Source organism: Octodon degus, unplaced genomic scaffold, assembly GCF_000260255.1.
Source record: "Octodon degus isolate 3935 unplaced genomic scaffold, OctDeg1.0 scaffold00260, whole genome shotgun sequence".
Classification (NCBI taxonomy): domain Eukaryota; kingdom Metazoa; phylum Chordata; class Mammalia; order Rodentia; family Octodontidae; genus Octodon; species Octodon degus.
Window position 1 is genome coordinate 1310376 of NW_004524836.1, and position 17972 is coordinate 1328347.

The 17972-nt window shown below is 42.1% G+C and overlaps 1 protein-coding gene across 5 annotated transcripts in view; it reads right to left on the reverse strand.

The window, feature by feature from the left end:
* Inpp4b (inositol polyphosphate-4-phosphatase type II B) overlaps positions 1-17972 on the reverse strand; it is an 872970-nt gene that overhangs the window by 90884 nt on the left and 764114 nt on the right. For all 5 annotated transcript variants that reach the window (XM_023706482.1, XM_004646208.2, XM_012512698.2 and 2 more), the window contains 3 exons: positions 3428-3600; positions 1806-1929; positions 689-806 (listed from right to left, as the gene is read on the reverse strand). In XM_023706482.1, coding sequence (XP_023562250.1) covers positions 689-806; positions 1806-1929; positions 3428-3600 — 415 coding nt within the window. The remainder of the gene's footprint in view (positions 1-688; positions 807-1805; positions 1930-3427; positions 3601-17972) is intronic.

Consider the following 17972-nt stretch of genomic DNA (forward strand, 5'->3'; position numbering starts at 1 on the left):
ATTATTTTTGATATTTTGCTCATGGGATACTGACCTTCGAAGCTATTTATTTAAAATTCTTCTCGGAAGTTTCACAGATTGAAAGTGAATTGCCAAAAATAATGAAGAAAAATGGTTGTATATGCTCTTGACATGGAAATACAACTTTCTTAAATGTTGCTGCTTTTAACTGAATTTGATTTCAAGTCATCTCAAGAATTAGGAAAAAAAAAAAGAGAGAAAGAAAGAAAAAAGAAAAAAGGGGCCGGGGAGATGGCTCAGTGGAAAAAGTGCTTCCCTGGCAAGTGCAATGGCCTGAGTTCAATCCCCAGTTCCGCAAATAAATAAATAAATAAATAGAAGTAAAAAAAAAAAAGAATTAGGAAGCTATTAACTGAACAATTTCCACAAAAGTAAAAACATCGAGAGCTTTAGAATAGGTAGGGATAAAGAGAAAAATTTCCTTGTCATGTATGCTGTTGTTTTAAATTCCTAATATTTCAGAGGGGGTATTATTATACTCTCTTTACTACAATGTACAAACATTTATGAGACTGTTCCAAGCTTTTTAAGAGCCTTCTCCTGACCAAAGAAAAGAGAACAAAAGAAAATTCCTGAAGAAAGCTGAATTCTTCCAGGCTCCTGCTTCTGCCTTGAGGTAACATTACTTGTGTGACGCGCTAGATGTTCTGAAACGGGCAGCACTCACCGTCTTCCTGTTACAACCGGCAAGACATCATTGGATTTGGCCTCAATTATTTTAAATGCTACTTTCTTCAAATCAGAAATGCCAACAGCCATGTCCTCTAGCATTCCAATTTCATCACCTAAACAAAGAAAAAGGTGCCTTGGTACAAACACACTATTTAAAGAAAATGTCAGCAGCTAGTATGCTTTTTGCTGGGATTTGTTCTAGTATTTTAGTGAACGAGTTTCCAAATGCAGGAAATCCATTCTACACACTTTTCTTCATAGGTTGAAGGTTTTCATCAGCAAAATTAGGACCCTTTTTAATGCCTTCTATAAGTCAATGTACCCTCTAGATAAGAAAACCGTACACTTCTGCCAGGCAGCTGGAAAGAGATTTTTAATTCTTTTAGGAAACAAAACATCATGCAGATGTCTTTTTAGTGACAGAATTGATATTTGATTTCTAGAAACAAAGAGACAGCTGAATTGATGACCACTGAACCATGCTCATGGGTCTGTGAAGAAATGATTAAGACCCTCTGTTAGCACTCTCCAGCAGAAAAAGAGTGGGAGCTACATGAGTAATTTACATTTTCTGGTTGTGATCCTTTTAAAAGAGTAAAATAAATATGAAGTAAAGTTAATTTTAACAATATATTTTACTTAACCTAGTGTACCCTAAATGCCATTTTAACTGTATATCAATATAAACTATTAATAAATGATATAAAATAATTTTGCTAGTCTCTGGGGAGGGTATGTGTGGCTAGAACATATTGATTGGGACGAGACACACTTCACATGCTCCGTGTGCATGTGAGCATACTGTGTTGGACACTGCAGTTCTAGATCTTACGGTGCAGACTTCAAAGTCCAGCCACTGAATCTAGGCTGGCAAAGTGCCTTTTTTATTGTAATGGAGACCAGATGGCTACTCAGCAGTCCACACTGAAATAATCCATCATTCTATTTTCAAAACATAAAGGGAGGCAAAAGAAGTAAGAAGGTGAATGAAAGCGAAAACTGGAAGTTGTCCTGGTTTTTCAGACCTGGTACCTCGACTCACAGGTAGAAGATGACGTTAGATACCCCTAGGGCAGGACCACGATTTCAGGCCACACTGAGGCAATACTCACTGTATGTGCTCAGCAGCCCCTCGAACTGCACCATCAGGCCCACCGTGTGCAGCTGCTGCAGGAAGTCGGGGTCGTGCAGGCTTGTGTGCAGCTTGATGGTGAAGCCACACACCAACCCCGCCAGCTGAAAAAGAATCATCAGAGAATTCTACTGGGGGCTGGAAGCTTCAAGGGTTAAATACTTATGTATTTATTTATTTTTATATTTTAGGGGAGGGTCTTCAGGGTGTTCAAGACCTCACCACCAGATCGTATTCATAGTGATCCTCCTATTTACAGCCTCCCAAGAGCTGGGGTTACAGGCATGTTCCACCATGTCCAGTCTCAATTGCTGTCTCAGAGCACCCTGGGGGGTCGGGGCCAGCATGACAGGCCCAGGGATTGAACCCCTGGCCCCTGTGCCCGCTTGTAGGCACTTTAATCCACTGAGCTATTTGGCCGGCCCCCCCTTTTATTTTTAAATTTTACTTTAGGTAAGGGTCTACAGGGTGTTCAGGGTCTCACTACTAGATCAGACTCATAGTGATCCACTTGTAGTATTAAATATTTTAATACATGAGACTTTACAAATTTAATCTAAACTTCTCAAGTATGTGCAACAAAGATGTTCCTGTTTATATAAACATATAAAGCTAAATTGCAGTCTTTACCTCAGCCAGGCACTATATCAAAGGCCTGGGAAAGCATTGCTGAAGAAGGATAAAATATGGAGTCTGGAGGCTGAGGAATGGGACTCCCAATCGTATGTGCACTGTTTGTATAAAAGAAACCATGAAGGGTGATTCGGTGATTCCGAATAGTGCTATTGTTATTGTTTGCACATGTAGAAGACAAAAGAGAGCATCTGGTTCACACAACCACTGCATGTACATCACGAAACACATGGATAGGCCACAGCAAAATGTGTGGCACCTGTGCAGCACCAGAGCCCTCATGAAACGGTGTGACAGACAGCAGGGCATTTTGGTTAAAGTGTTCCCTGCGAATGGAATATCTACAAAGGCAGCCTTGTGATCTCACTTCCATGTGTTCTGTCTATTAATTCAACCAACAGGGAGGGGCAGAGCTAGATGAGGACCAGGCAGGCTTGCCTTAGCACAGCCCTGCAACACGCTGGTGTGGCAGCACAATGGGGACAGAGGTCAGCAAAGAGGGGACTCCATCGACCTCCTGGCAGGCTCTGATGTTCTGAGAAATGATTATGTATGCAAAATAAGAAAGTGCTGTGCAAACTGGGGTTCAATGGGGGGACTGTGAAGACAAGGGGCTGCAAACAGATCCCCCGGGCCAAGTCCAACCGTGCTGCCTGCAATGCAAGGCAGCGGCCCCTTGCCTGACGCTGCAGTCAGACCTCCATGCTACCCCTTCCTTCCCAGACTTCATGCCCTTTTCAACAATATGTATGTTTCAGAACCTTGGCCCTTTCTTTTCAGAAAGAGAAAGAAGTGGTAAATGTGTTATTCAGCAATTGTCATTATGAATAGAAAACCTTAAGAACCCAAACTTTAAGAAAAGCATCTCTTTTAAAAAAAATTGCCAAATCAAGGACTTTATCCCCACCAAAATAAAAAGTCTTAATGATCCAGCACTGCTTTGTACCAGTAACAACAATTGGAACCTACTGCTTGGCTGAAGACGATGTCTCTCCGCAGCGTCAGCATCAGGCACTGGGGCAAGCTGTAGGCAAGCTCCTGCAGCAACACGAACGTCAGGGACTGCTTGGCTCGGCTCACCACCTCTCCCATGCAGTCCTTCAGGGTGAGAATGAGCGGATGCAGCTGTTCGTACCAGTCTTCTGGGGAGGGGGCAAGAACAGTGGGACAGGTCCGTGAGGGTCTTGGTGGTCTAGAACCGATTTATTACTTTTTACAGTCTCCTATTCCCTACGTACAATCCTTACATACTATTAAGGATTCATGTGACCATTAATTCAAGGCATGTGGCCCTGGATGGCTTAGAGGATGCCTAGTAGATCAGGAAAGTACACCTCTGTGCAGACTGAAAGATTAGCACATGGGCTAGCAAGCTGAGGTGAGAAAGCATGCCTGCCTGTGGGTAGCACCTACCAATAGCTCAGAGACTGAAGGAGGGCAAAAGGGAAAAAGAGTGGAAAGTGCTCCAACTTCCAGGAGCTCTGCACTTCTTCAGTGGGTTCATTCTTTGCAGTCCTCATTGTCTCCAAGTCTCTAGTATTTCTAGCCTGCCAAAGCAGACACACACTGGTGACCCACCCGTGAGCTCCCAGGTCTGGGACCTTGGACAAGTGCAGCCAAGCCCTGGGTGCCTCTTATCCTGCAGCTTCCACCCTCTTGGGCTTAACGACTCCTTGACCCTCTCTCTAGCGCACAGAAGCGCAGAGCCGCCGGCCCTGCATGAGTGCCCCGCGTTCTGCTGCTGCTAATCTGTAAGCCTGCCTGGTTGGATCCCCTTGTCTAATTACACATGTATTTCCTATTGATTCTTTTCCCCTAGTGAACCCTAACTAAAACAGCAACATAAGGATTAGATTTGAAGATCTCTAGTTCCAGTGACTCCGCTGAACTCTACAAGTCTATTGTCAGTCAACCACCAGACTGCTACATGGGCTGTGCATGACACAGTTGCACTATGCCTCCTTTTCTATTTCTCCTTTTCTAGTTACAACACATCTCCTTTTCTATTTTCTGAGCTTTGCTTTGTGTTAGGGGATGGTGACATCAAACTCTTCTTGTGCTGGGAACAGAAAGTGTGCTGGAGCTCTTTCATAGATTCCACAGTAACTTGACCATAGAATTAGCTCTCCTGTTGTAACACCCCATGAAGCACTCATCAGTGCCTGGCCCATCTTCATGTGTTACTCTTCTTCAGATTACTTTTTCACCCTCCCTAGCCGACCGCGCCTCCTCTAATCACACCTCAGCTCAAGCCCCTTCTCTATGGTGCTTCTAGCCGCTGTTTAATCAGTTTGAATCTCACTACACTTAGTCAGTTCTCATTCTTTTCTTAAAATACAAAAATCAACAGGAAACAGCAAAACAGGAAAGAAAACAAAAGCCAAACTAAAACAACAGCAGCAACAACCACAACAAAGCCCCAAAGCATTCAGAGTGAGTCACAAGCTCACAAAAGACCCACTGTTCTGTGACCTCTGCCAACGTGCCCAATTTTATCTCTTAGAACTTTATTTACAGTCTTGAGTACCAGATGTATTGAAAACTACATGTTTCCCTAAACCTTCCCTGCTCTTTCATTTCAGGATCTGTCTTGGCCTCCTTTCCATTTCTCAGATGCTACACCCAGTTCTTGAACTTAAATGAAGTGACATCTCTTGTGGCTCACATTTTCAGTTGAAGGTCAGCTGTGTCCAAGGAGGAAACAGGATAGCAGAGGGAGTGGCTAAGGAAAAGATGTTTTCATCATGGCAGCCAGGAGACAGAGAGGGAAGGAGGTGGGGATGGGGAGACACCTTCTAGATCATGACCCAGTGATGCCCCTCTATCTACCCACCTCCCAACATCAGGTCAGCATTGAACTTATCAGAGGCCTGATCTGCTGTGAGGTAGAACACCCCATGATCCAATTGCTTTACGAATGTATGGGGTTTGGGGCACCTTTTATAGCTAAACCATAACAGTACTTTAGCAATCCTATTGCATCTCCTAAAACCCAATTTCTCTACTTCCTGATAGACATTTTGTCTCTAAACTCTTAATTGAGGAACTCTCTCCTGCAGACGTACTCCTTGATAGTCCCTATGCTCCACCTCTTTCTCTGAAGTTTGGGTTGATTTCCCTTCCTTTTATGCCAATTGCTCTGCAGCCTTGCTACTAGGATTGATCACACACTATTTTGCTCTGTAAGGTAGGCAGCTGGCTGAGGAAGCAGCATTTTTTTTTAATTATCATTAACTGAATTCCTATAGCCTACCATAGTGCCTAGTATGTAACACAAGTAGGAAATTTTAATTGAGTGAGTAAAGTTATGATAAATACTAAATTATTTACTTATTTATTTATTGCAGGTATTATGGTTTGTGACTAGTTGGCTACCGAAAGCCTCATGCAATCATGGGGTGGACTTCTAAAGTCTGGATTAACTCATGATCCATTGGAATTATGGCTGTGGGTGCTACGCCCTGCCTGGGGTGGATAGCCTGAATGCAACTTAAGGGAGACAGACTTGCTCTGCCTAGCCATGTTGCTGCTGTTCCTCCATTTTGCTCTTGCTGTTTTCTGCTGCCATGAACTGCTGCCCTCTGCCATGTGCCACTCTGCTTTGGAGCCCACTGGGTATGGACTAAAACCTCCACTAACTATGAGCTAAAGAAACCTTTCCTTCCTTCATTTTGTATGTTGGGTATTTGTCTCAGCAATGAGAGAAGAGTAACTGAGATACCAGGATTCAAACTCAGGACCCTATGTTTGCCAGGCAGGCGCTATTTCACTGAGCTTTATCCTCACCCCAGAATTTTTAAACATATAGACAAACATGAGAAAATCAGTTTTTTGCAGTATTTGAGATTCAAACAGGTTTCCTCAAAACAAGATCAAAATTGCCATGATCTGTGTTATGTATATGCCTGGATTTCTAAAAGGTATGCAGTATGGTATGGCCTGTACTCCGAAACTTAATTCTTTCCATAATTGTTGTCCCAAACCCAACTAGATGAGAACTAAATCAAATATCCCGATAAGGTCAACTTTGGACCTTACCAGTGAATTTAAGTTCTTGCCCAACATGAGTGATTTGACTCATTAATGACTAGCTAAGATCTTGAAAAAGTGACAGGGAGCAATAAAAAAAATCACAATCACTGTTGTGTCATGTCTACTGTCACTAAATTATTATATGCTGAGGTGTGAAGACTAGTTGAATTAAACCAAAATGGTAAAAAACATAATGAATGATTTGAATTTAATAAAAAGACAAGCTTTTACAAACACATTCTGCAAATGCTTGTGTGATAATGTAACATAGTGTATATTAGGAATATTAGGAGTTATTTTTAAAACATTACAAACTTAAGTGTTATTATAGAAGTAAAAAATGGGAAAAAGAACTATTAAGTGAAATTCTACTACATGCGTAATCATTTACTAAAGAATTTCCTTATATACAGCCTATGATGAAATATGAAGTGTTTTAATATAAATAAACACTAAGTATTAATTCTTCTGTCACTAGTACACATGAAATGGAAAATAGAATTACATCATTTATTTTCATGTAAGTAGCATCAATAGACACGAGAAAAAATATCGCATATTTCAATATATTTTTTCCTCTCTCTCTCTCTCTCTCTCTCTCTCTCTCTCTCTCTCTCTCTCTCTGCCTATCTTGGCCTCTAATTGTTTCTGTTAATATGAAATGGAAGATTAATACATACACAAAGGAAAATACTAGTAGAAAATTCCAGGAAATTGACACACCGAAGTGGATGTCAAAGAATAGCAGATTGCAAAACAACTGTTTTGTACTTGGTTCTGCAGAAATCCATTTCTGTTGAATTCTGATGCCTAAAATAAAGCTTTTGTGCAGGAGGTGGCACTGCTCCTTCAGACTGCACAGAACTGCTCTCACTCACTCTAGTCAAGCAAATGATTTTCATTTCTTTCCCTTTCCTTTTCGCATCTTCACATAACCCCCAGAAACAGCACCCTCCTATTGTTTAAACAGTTCATATCATACTGTCCTGTGGCAGGAGGGCAATAAATTGGTCGTGAGGTGATATACCATCTAGTTAGGAAACAGAACATTAACTACAGTGTTCATTAACTTAGGGCTTTCCCCTTGAAGGATACTAGATGACAATTCAAGCTAAATGCAGTCCTCAGAGGTGGGGCCTTCAAAAGGGGACTGAATCCCAACAACTCTAACTAGAGCAGTGGATCATTCCACAGATGGATTCATAGCTTACCAGGGTGATGAAAAGTGGTGGCAACTTTAGAGCTGGGGCCTAGATGGAAGACACAGGTCACCAGGGAGCTGCCCTTTTCCCGGCCACACCCCTCTTTCAGCTTCCTGGCTGCCATAGGATTCTCCACTCATGAACACCCTGCCATGATGTTCTGATACCCAAAGCAGCTTTAGAAACAACAAGTCCAAATGACCATGGAATGAGTCCCTAAAACCATGAGTCAAAATAAATCTTTCCTCTCCTAAGGTGATTTTCTCAGGTATTTTGTCATTGTAGCAAAAACCTCACTAGCATCGTGAACTACATAAAATATCTTCAACAGAGAAGTAGGATTAAGACAGTACCACACTAAGTCTCCTATGGAGAGACACAAATGACAAAGTTAAAGATACATATTTTCTCAAAACAAATCCCCACATAAAAGAAAACTGTGTGAAATGCAAATTGCAATAACTACAGATTTTCTTCTCTAGCAATATATTCATGTTTTGAAATATACACAATGGGCTACAGCAAGCCAAAGAAAGGCAGAGCTCATTCATAAATGGTCTTTTGGCTCCAGTGAGTACTCTAAATATTCTCACAAAGGAACAGAAGACAGTTTAGTTTTCTTTTAAAAAAATTTTTTTTGAAAAAACCCCACTAGCCCTTAGCAGTCTTGAGAGTAATATTATTGATCTTCGCATTTGTATCCTTCCGTATACCACCATTTACATGGTGTTTGTTTTATTCTTCAGATAAAGCTGTTTTCTGCTTAATTATAAAAATGGAATTCATTCTGCATTACCTGGCAAAAGAAATTCTGAAACAGACATATATGCACTTTTCTGTGTTTAGTTTCTTCAATTTTCAGCTAAGATTTTACATACATGTACATATGTGTGCACACGCACACACGCACACACACACAAAGCTAGGAAGTTGGGCAGCTAAAAGCACATGCACCACAATATTGTCACTGCACTGGGCCTGGGAGATGGCTCAGTAGAATAAGCGCTTGCCTGGCAAGCGCAAGGGCCTGAGTTCAATCCCTGGTTCTGAAAAAAAAAAAAAAAATACTGTCACTGCATCAAGACCTCTCACACAAGTCATCGGCCTCCCAGGCACTTAAATGTTATTCTCTCTCTATGCTCTTTTCAGTGACAGAGAGAAATAGGAAGAGAATGTTTTAGTGTTTCTATGAAAACTCACTGAGACTCTTTAACCCTGAGACCAACAGGCAGAGTCTTTCCTCAGGAAAGCATAAGATGCGTGCAGCTTAGCAGAGGTTTTCTGGAGCTTTGTAGAGGGAGCTGGAAGCCAGCCAAGCAGAGTTCTGTTTCCCAGCCTTTGACTGGCTTCCCTCACATATTCAAGAGAAGCTCGCTGAAGGATTCAAAGAATGACTCAGGCACCCCACCTCCGCCACACGCCATCTCTTTCCTGTACAGGATGTTCACATCCTCTGAGCTCAATGGCTCTTATGTTACTCAGGAGAAAAATAAAAGAGCCCAATAGCAACCAACTGTAGCAACACATAATGCCTTCTTTCCAATTTCTGAGCCATTTTCTTCTCAGGTGCTTGATCTTCTTTCCTCACTTAAAATAATTAACTTCACAAAAGCTTGTGGCCATGGCTATTTGTGTTATCACAACTTTTCAGACACAGAAGAAAAAGGAGAGGTTAAGTGTTGCACCTCCGCTAAGCTTTATGGAAAGAGGGTAGAGGACAAAAATATCCCCTCTCAGAGGATTTGCCTAGGTAAGATGACCAACAGGGAAATCAGTCAGGATGGCTAAAAATTAGTGATGCTGAACCTTGAGGCAAGTGTCAGAACTGCAAATCCAAACCCACTTATTTACTGCAAAACACAACATTGAAATTCAATCTGAATATGGAGGTTTTCAGTTAGGAAACAACTCACATGTGAACATCTTTTGTCTTAAAAGATAAGCAAGGAACAAATGTACCAGAAGGTGTCTACCAATGAATGATAAGAGCTATGACTCATGAGCTCTGACCTCAAGTACCTTAAAATTATAGATAGGAAAGTATGAAGTATAAAGTAGCACTTGTAGTTTAATGGAGTATGGTAAGTATTATAAAAATTTGAAGGGTAAGAAAGCAAGTTTGGGGGATAAAAGTTTTGAGGCAAGACAGTTCTTTCTTAGTGAAAAGACTATGTTCACTCATGGTTCTGGTACATTCTCCTCACACAAAGCAAGTCACATGTGAGGAATTTGGGAGAGGTCTGTGCATACTGTAGGTGGTACACAGTCTAAAGGGGTGTCTGGTTTGGTGACGAGGTCCCCATAAATGTATGTATAAACTGACTAGATAGAGGGAGCAAGAAGGAGTACTAGGAGGTAGAAGGAAAATTACAGCAAGAAATTTGAGGCTTAGAGATGGTGGGAATGAAATTAAAGTAAAAGATAATCCTGGAACTATGAGAAAAACAGTCAGTGGGAAGCTTGGTGAGTTCAGGTGCCCCAGTAAGGATAAGGAATGGAGAGAGGCAGAGGGGATGGGAAGAACGACACAGCAGAACGTGCTAGAATGGAGCCCCAGAAAGGCTGCAAGGACAAATCTGGATATGAGGGGAATGGGGCAGACCAATAGGAGGCAAAGTTCATGGTAACTGTGGGAGGGTGGGAGCATCCAAATAGTGTGCCTTTCCCTTCCTCTACCACGGAGTAGGCCTACTGGCCACAGAGATACACACACAAAGGACAAAGATGTAGCTAATCACTGTAGTGTTCACTGGGGTAAGCGACTGCTCTTGGCACCTTTCAGATGGATTAGAAATGAGAATGCCCCTCAGTTCAAAGCAAAGAGCTATGAAAAGAACAAAGGGGCCCTTTTTTCATGTCATGGGAACCTTGTTTGTTTAAACTCTGCCAGCCTGGTGTCATAAAACTTTCTAGTCTGGATCTTGGGAAAATAGCTACGGAAGTGCATCAACTGATATCCTGTTAAACACATTTTGCACAAAAAGTTGAAAGCCTTCAGTAAATTCTGCTAAGACTGATTCCAGGAACTAGATCCATTAATCAAACAAGCCCAGCATTTGCTATAGCACAGAAGTTTTGGATCTAGGTCATGTGGATCTAAAGGCTCACGTTCATCTGCCCTATTGTGTCAGTGGCCTTAAGTAAATCATAACCTCAGCACTCTGGCTTGCAAACAGGCTGGGTTTTGAAGAACAGCTACCTAGGTCAACCCGTGACTGAAACCACCAATGTGTCTGCCTCAAAGAGCTCTTGTAATTTAAATATTTGCAGCAACTAAGATTGAAGAAAGACAAGTAATGGCAATTGCTTTCATGGAACTAGAATGCAGGCAACCAGGAGAAAAGGCTTTACTACCTCCACCCAGCAGTGAATAAGGTTAGTGCAACACTGTTCTAGTGATGTTCAAAGCCAGAGGAATAGAGTATACCAATTTTTTCCTCTGACTACAATGGAGCCTCATGTATATCAATTTCACTTCTAAATATTAAATAAGTAAGCATGCAACCAAGCATAGTAATAGTACATTTCTCAGGCTATGCATTCAATTTTATGAGATGGCCCAAGGTCTCCTGAGAAGAGGTGGCATTCCTTTTTTCTTCTGTTCATTCTGTTATGATATGAGAATCCCACCAAAATAATTTTCTAGTGTAATTACAAATCATCATTTCCACAGGCAATTTCTTTTTTCAGAACCAGGGATTGAACTCAGGCCCTTGCGCTTGCCAGGGAAGCGCTTATTTCACTGAGCTATCTCCCCGGCCCTCCACAGACAATTCTATAGTATATGTTAAGATATATGAGCAGTGATAAAAACATACAGTGAATTTTGAAAGCTAAAAGTATTTTATATGTTACATACATGAACCAACTTGCTAAGAGGAATGGGATTATTATATATTGCCAACATATATGAATAAAGAACAAGCTTAAATATCAAAAAATTTATAGGAAATACATTTCCATTAACACTGCTAATTTAGGACTGTTATCTCATACTTCTCATCACTTCTGAAGGGGTACTGGAAATCCTCTTTGGTGAGCGCATAAGGTGTGGTCATGGGGACAGTGAGTGCTGCTGCTGAGTGTCTCCCGACAAGAGGACTGGTGCAAACACTGCAGTGCTTCCCCACCCACCTTATTCACTCCCTAAAGCCAAAATGATGGTGAAAGGCTAATGTGTGGAAGTCGTTCAGGACATTAAGGCAGCCACAAAAGAAGTAAAGAAATTCATGAAAGAGGACTCCCAGAAGGGCTTCAGAAAGCAGAAAGAATGAAGGGATAAGCTTGTCGGAAGCGAGGGACCAATATTTTGATGGAGAGTAATGGTAGTGTATCTCTTACTATACCATGTCGTTCAGAATTTAAACATCATTTAGGATTTCTATCATAGGGTTTCTATCATACCCTTGGGATTGATGTTCTTTTTTTATTAAATTATCATATAAACTAGCACCTGATAAAATTCAGCATGGTGTTAGTTAAATGATTTGTACAGAATAAGACTAGAAAAGCTTTGCTCTCAGCGCAGCAGAGTGGGTTAGGAAAACACACCCTGGAGCCTGTCTCCAGAACTGGGACGCCAGGCCTGCTGCAGGGTGAGCGCTGACAGTGTGCAGGTATTTACATGGGAGTTCTTCATCTACCAATTCCAAGGCACTCTTGTGAGTGTTGTGAGCATCAAATGAAGAGATAGAAACAAGATTTTCAAGACAGATTTTGGCACAAACAACTTCTAAATGTTACTTTTTAGGTGGCAAGATCCTAGTTCCCCACGCGACCCCGCGTCCGCACGCCAGCGAGCACTTTCACTACACATCCTTACTTCTCGCAAATGTCTGAGCACGGACCATTTGTTCTTTGGCTCAGACAGGTTTTACTGTGTGCCAAATCTCTACTCTTATTTAAGTGGGTGTATCACTCCAACACTGTCCCCTTTCCTTTCATATTATCAATATTTCCTTTTTGAAAACAGGGATATTCATCAGCAATACACATGCCGATATCTTGTCTTTAAAAGAAAAAAAAAACACCCTGTCTGATCCTACTCTGCTCCCCAGTTTCTGCCCCATTTCTCTTCTCCTTCACAGACTGCCCAAAGGAGTTGTCCACACTTGATGCCTTCAGTTCCTTTTCTTCATCTTCCTGAAACACAGTCCGCCAAATTTCAATCCCTCCACGCCTCCCAACACAGTGTCACTGGACACCTTCACAGTGCTAAAGCCACAGTCACCTCTCAGTCTCCTTTCAGCTGATATGTCTAACTCTGCTTTCAGGATATCATTTCATCCTTATTCCCCACACCTCCCTAGTTGGTCCTTACCCAAACTGTTGCTGGCTCTACCACTTCTTGTTACCTTGTTTACTTGGAGAAGCCTGCAGGTATAATCTAAACATTATTTGCCTTATGTACATTAAATCCCTTGTGGATATTATTTACCCTCCTGCTCTAAGTATTATCTATTTGATGATAATTCTCAAATCAGTATCTTTATCCTGAACATATCTCTGCAATCCCAGCTTCTTATATCTAACTGTATGTTTGCTATCTCCATGGCAAACTTAACATATCCTAAATGAATGTATGCTTCTCTTCTCAGGACCTTCCCCACCCAGAGTCTTCCCCAAGAAATGCAGAGCTATCTCATCCTTCCCCTTGGTCCACCACAAACTTGAGTTTTTCTTGATTCCTTTTCTTCCAATCTCCTATAAAACCCAACTGACAATCTCATTGGAAACACCCTCAGAGATGTGAAAGCTCACTATCATTCCTGCACCCTCTACTCCTACATTCTTAAGCCTTTCTCATGCTTCATGCATGTGATTACACTACCTGTCTAACAGGTCTGTGCTCCCTCTCCATCCCAAGTCTGACCTCAACACAGAAGCCCAGGTGTTCAGATCTACAGTGAGCTTGATCCTTTTTGCAAAGCCTCCTAACTGCTCTCAACTTTTCTTAAGCTGAAGTCATTACAAATGTCCCCTAAGAACTTTCCCCCAAGTCACCTCTTTACCATGACGGTTTTTCTCTCCCCTTCATCTTTGTTGGAGGCACACTGGCCTCTTTGCCATTTCCCGCATGTGCAGGCACACATGTACACCCGCTGTCCACACTGCGCATCTCTGCTCCCCAGATAGCCACAGGGCTCTTCCTCAGTGCCTGGCATCTTCACTTAGACCTCACTTTCCACGTGAAGCCTACATTTACTGCTCCACTAACCTGTAATCCTTGATTTATAACATCATTCCCAAGTCCTGCCATTTCCCCCATAGCATGTGTCACTATTGAAATGCTATTTTTTATGCAATAATGCTCCTATTTTTGTTTCTTTAATATTACAAAAATATCAGCTACAGCAAGTGTTTTGTGTGCTTTCTTCAGTGTTTTGTGGAGAGTCAAAATAGTGCCCGGCAGATGGTAGTCACACAAGTGAAATATGTTTAGTGACTTTTAAAACTGTGGCATCTTCTCTAGCATCACAAAATCTAGACCTGGAATGGTTTTTAAAATTTTTTAGATGATCTTTAGTTTCCTGAAAACAAAAACAAAAACAAAAACATGAGCTCAGAGAATTTGATGGATTTGACAAAGGCCCTGTTGCCAAAAGCATACCGAAAGGTGGCTGCGCCAGGGACTCTGCCTCTTAGCCCATGTTGCTGTTACAACACAGCTAATTACACATGTGGATTTTGCTTGCTGGCTTATTTCTGTATAGAAGCCTTCTAAGGGCCTCCCCAGTGAGCTATATGCCCAACCATGGTTTTTCTTTCCTTCTCTCCTCTCTTCTCCCCTCCCCTCTCTTCCGCCTTCTCTTTTCTCCCTCCCTTCACCCATCCCTCTTCTTCCAGTACTGGGTCATGTTGAAGAAGCAGAAAGCAAAGCCTTTTCTTTTTTTTCGCAGTGCTGCCCCAGTGACCTGTCCATGTAGTTGCTCATCTCCACTTGCTTTCGCAAGCCACAGTCTCTTGGGCATGGGGCAGGTGCCTCTAAAGCCTCACAGGTCCTCAGTCTAGCAAGACTCTCCAGCATCCACACTGAGTCCCCTGGGCAGGTGGACCAAGATGCTCATGGGCTGGAATGGTGGTGGGAAAGGGACAGCGCTAGGTTCCCCAAAGGGAGGGCCAGGCTAAATGATGTGAGTAGAGCTCCTAATTTGCAGCCACCAACATCACTGTCCCACTGGATTCCCTGACAAATCATAAACACAAAAATAAAATTATTAGGAATTCCAAGATAGTAACTCAGAGAATGGAGCCCAGATGCAGGATTCCACTGAGTGGTTTCATGAAGCCAGCTCTGGAAATGTGCTAGAGGATGTGACATGGGAGCCTGTGGGAAGTGAAGACGGGTGGCCTCTGAAGGCTGTCCCTTTTCCAGGGTTTTACAAAGTCTGCAGAGCTCACCCTGTCTGAGCATGAAGGATGCGGCAAGAAAGTTAGCAGATGCCAAGGTGCCACGAAAGAAGGGCAGGGGTAAGATAATTCACCAGCTCATACAAGAAGGAGAAAACAGCAAGTAGGTGAAACGTTACATATCACTACTCGACAAACAATTGCAACACCAACAGGAAGCATAAAGGCAAACTAATTCATATGCGATGCTGGTCTTCAAATTTAAAGCATTTCTTTTTCTTACAAATATTCTAACAACCCCAAGTGCTTTCAGCTGTGCAATCAGGAAACACTCTACCTGGATTGGCACACTTGTTTAGAAGCCTACCAGTGCTGTGATTTTAGACAATTATTTAAGTCTCATCTAAGAAATAGAGGCAAAAACAGCACTTTCCCCAAAAGCTTGTGGTGAGAGGGAGAAGGAGGCGGAGGCTTGGCAAGTGATCACCACACGAGCGCAAGCACTGTTGAATAGGAGCTGTGAATTTGATTATTACTGCTCTCCTGATACCTTTGCTTGATATTCAAGCTGCAAATGAATTTCACTCCCTGATATTCCTCCACTTCAGCTAAGGACAATCCTCACACTCTCAAGTTCTTTATTATTGGTTTTGTTCATAGTTTTCTATTCTTTCTCTTTATATTTTATCCAGTTTAACCTATCAGCTGATGCCTCCCAAATGAATACTTCTATTCCTTAGTCCTTTATCTCATAAATGTGTTTGAAGACATCTAACTGGATATCTCTTTTCAAATATAGCTTCGCCCCCTCTGCAGATGGAAAGAACCTGGCTCTGGTTGATTACACTTCTGAAGAGAGTGCCAGGCACAGGGTGCATGCTCAGACCCACCTACTGAATGAATGAATCTTCTTCTCTTCAAAGTAAAGCAAGTTTCGCCCATCTCTTCCATGAGGCTGAATGCCTGAATCATATACATGGGCATGGATTATTAATCTATTGTTGAACTATTCCAAGTGTGTTAGGTAGGTAGCTGTGCTAGTCAGTGAAAGATAAAATATGGGACAGGAATGATTTGTCTGAAGTTTTTTTTTTCTGTATTTTTGGGGAAGGGTCTACAGGGTGTTCTGGGTCTCACTACTAGATCAGATTCCTGGTGATTTGCCTGTTTACAGCCTCCCAAGAGCAGGGATTACAGGCAAGTACCACCACCCCAATCTCAATTGCTGTCTCAGCATGTCCTGGGGAGGGGGCCGGCATGGCAAGGGTGGGGATCGAACCTCTGGCCCCTGCACCTGCTTGCAGGCACTTTAATCTGCTGAGCATTTGGCTGGCCCCTGCCCGAAACCTGAACAAGCAATGGTTGGAAAATGGGAAACATTTACAATTGATTGATCTTTCATATTAGTAAACTGTTGATAATTGTAGATAACTAGGAAATCTCTAGTAGTTGCCACAGAACTACTTTATGTGGAGGCAGCCAGAGATGAACTAAAATACATGGTAAATAGAGTAGATTCTCAGATCCCTTGGGGTTGGGGGGATGTGCTTTACAAGTTGAAAGGGAATTAGGAAGCAGGAAGGGTCAGGACTGCCAAAGAGCTCAAAAGGAATTCTAAGGCGCGATGAGCAAGCTAATCCTGTGATCTACACACACATTTACCTCCTTTGAAAGAGCAAGCAGTGAGGACTTGCGGCCAGCATGGGGTCAGGAACCATAATTATGTCATACAAACGTCATCACTTTTCTGACAGGGCTCACAGCTGGGCAGGCTTGGAGAGAGAATTCAGTGGCACGTGGCATTTGGCCTTTCACAGAACATACAATGAAATGTTTGTCAAGGTCAGAGATGCGCTCGCTGTACAACAGCATGGATGGCCGCACATCTAGCTGGCGGAACACTCAGTCCCGCAGGGCAGGGATTAACAAATGCATCTGAGCGCATGCGGCGCTTCTGAGTGCTGTGCCTCAAGGACCTGTATTTAGCTGTGTTTGCTCATCATTTTTATCTATTACTTCTATGAATGAACAGGAAATATGTATAAAATGTAAATAAAAGCAGCCTGAGTGGGACAGGAGATGTGAAAGATGAAAGAAACGAGTATTTATTAGAGTGCACTCAAGTGTTTTATACTGGAGTCATAAGCTGATACATCCATCTCTTCAAGAGAATCGAGATAGGCTGTCTTAGCCACATTGTGCTATTAATATTTCACAATGCCCAGCATGTAGTTGTGCTTAAATGCTGCTTTAGTCTTGACTTGCATGAAGGATAGGTCAAATTTAGCAAGGTTTATGAATAGCAATGGACTTGCTAGGAAAATATGGTAGTACCAATAGCTAATGCTTGAGCTCAGGTATGATTGATATTAGTAACATCTAAAGGTAGGCAGGCAGACCTCTCGTGCCGCTCTGTAGTTATTAGCATGCATCTGTGTCATGCTTTTTCCTGAGGACTGCCTAGACCAACAAAAGAAGGTTCTATGGCCTGGGGAGATAGCTCAGTGGAATAAGCACTTGACTGGCAAGTGCAGGGGGTCCTGAGTTCAATCCCCAGTATCACAAAAAAAAGAGGTTCTGAAAAAAACAACTATTGGGTGTGTTTGAGGATATTCTTTGGAAAATGCCCCAGAAGTTGCTGATTTGAAAAGGACATCATGGCTGTGTTTATATAAAATTGAGATTTAATGTGCGAAAAGGAAGGTAAATTTGGTCCATTTATCACAAAGGATTACCTCTAGGCCAGAGGGTAAAATTAAAGAAATTCATTTGGATCAATGTCTGTAGTGTCTGTGCCACAAAATAAAAATGTTTTTATATAATGAAATGCACCTCATCGGCCTGGCGAAAATGTGATAATTGGCAGGGGCTACTACTTGTCAGCTTCGTGACATAGTCTACGAGGCTTAACTGCATAATCTTTTTTTTTT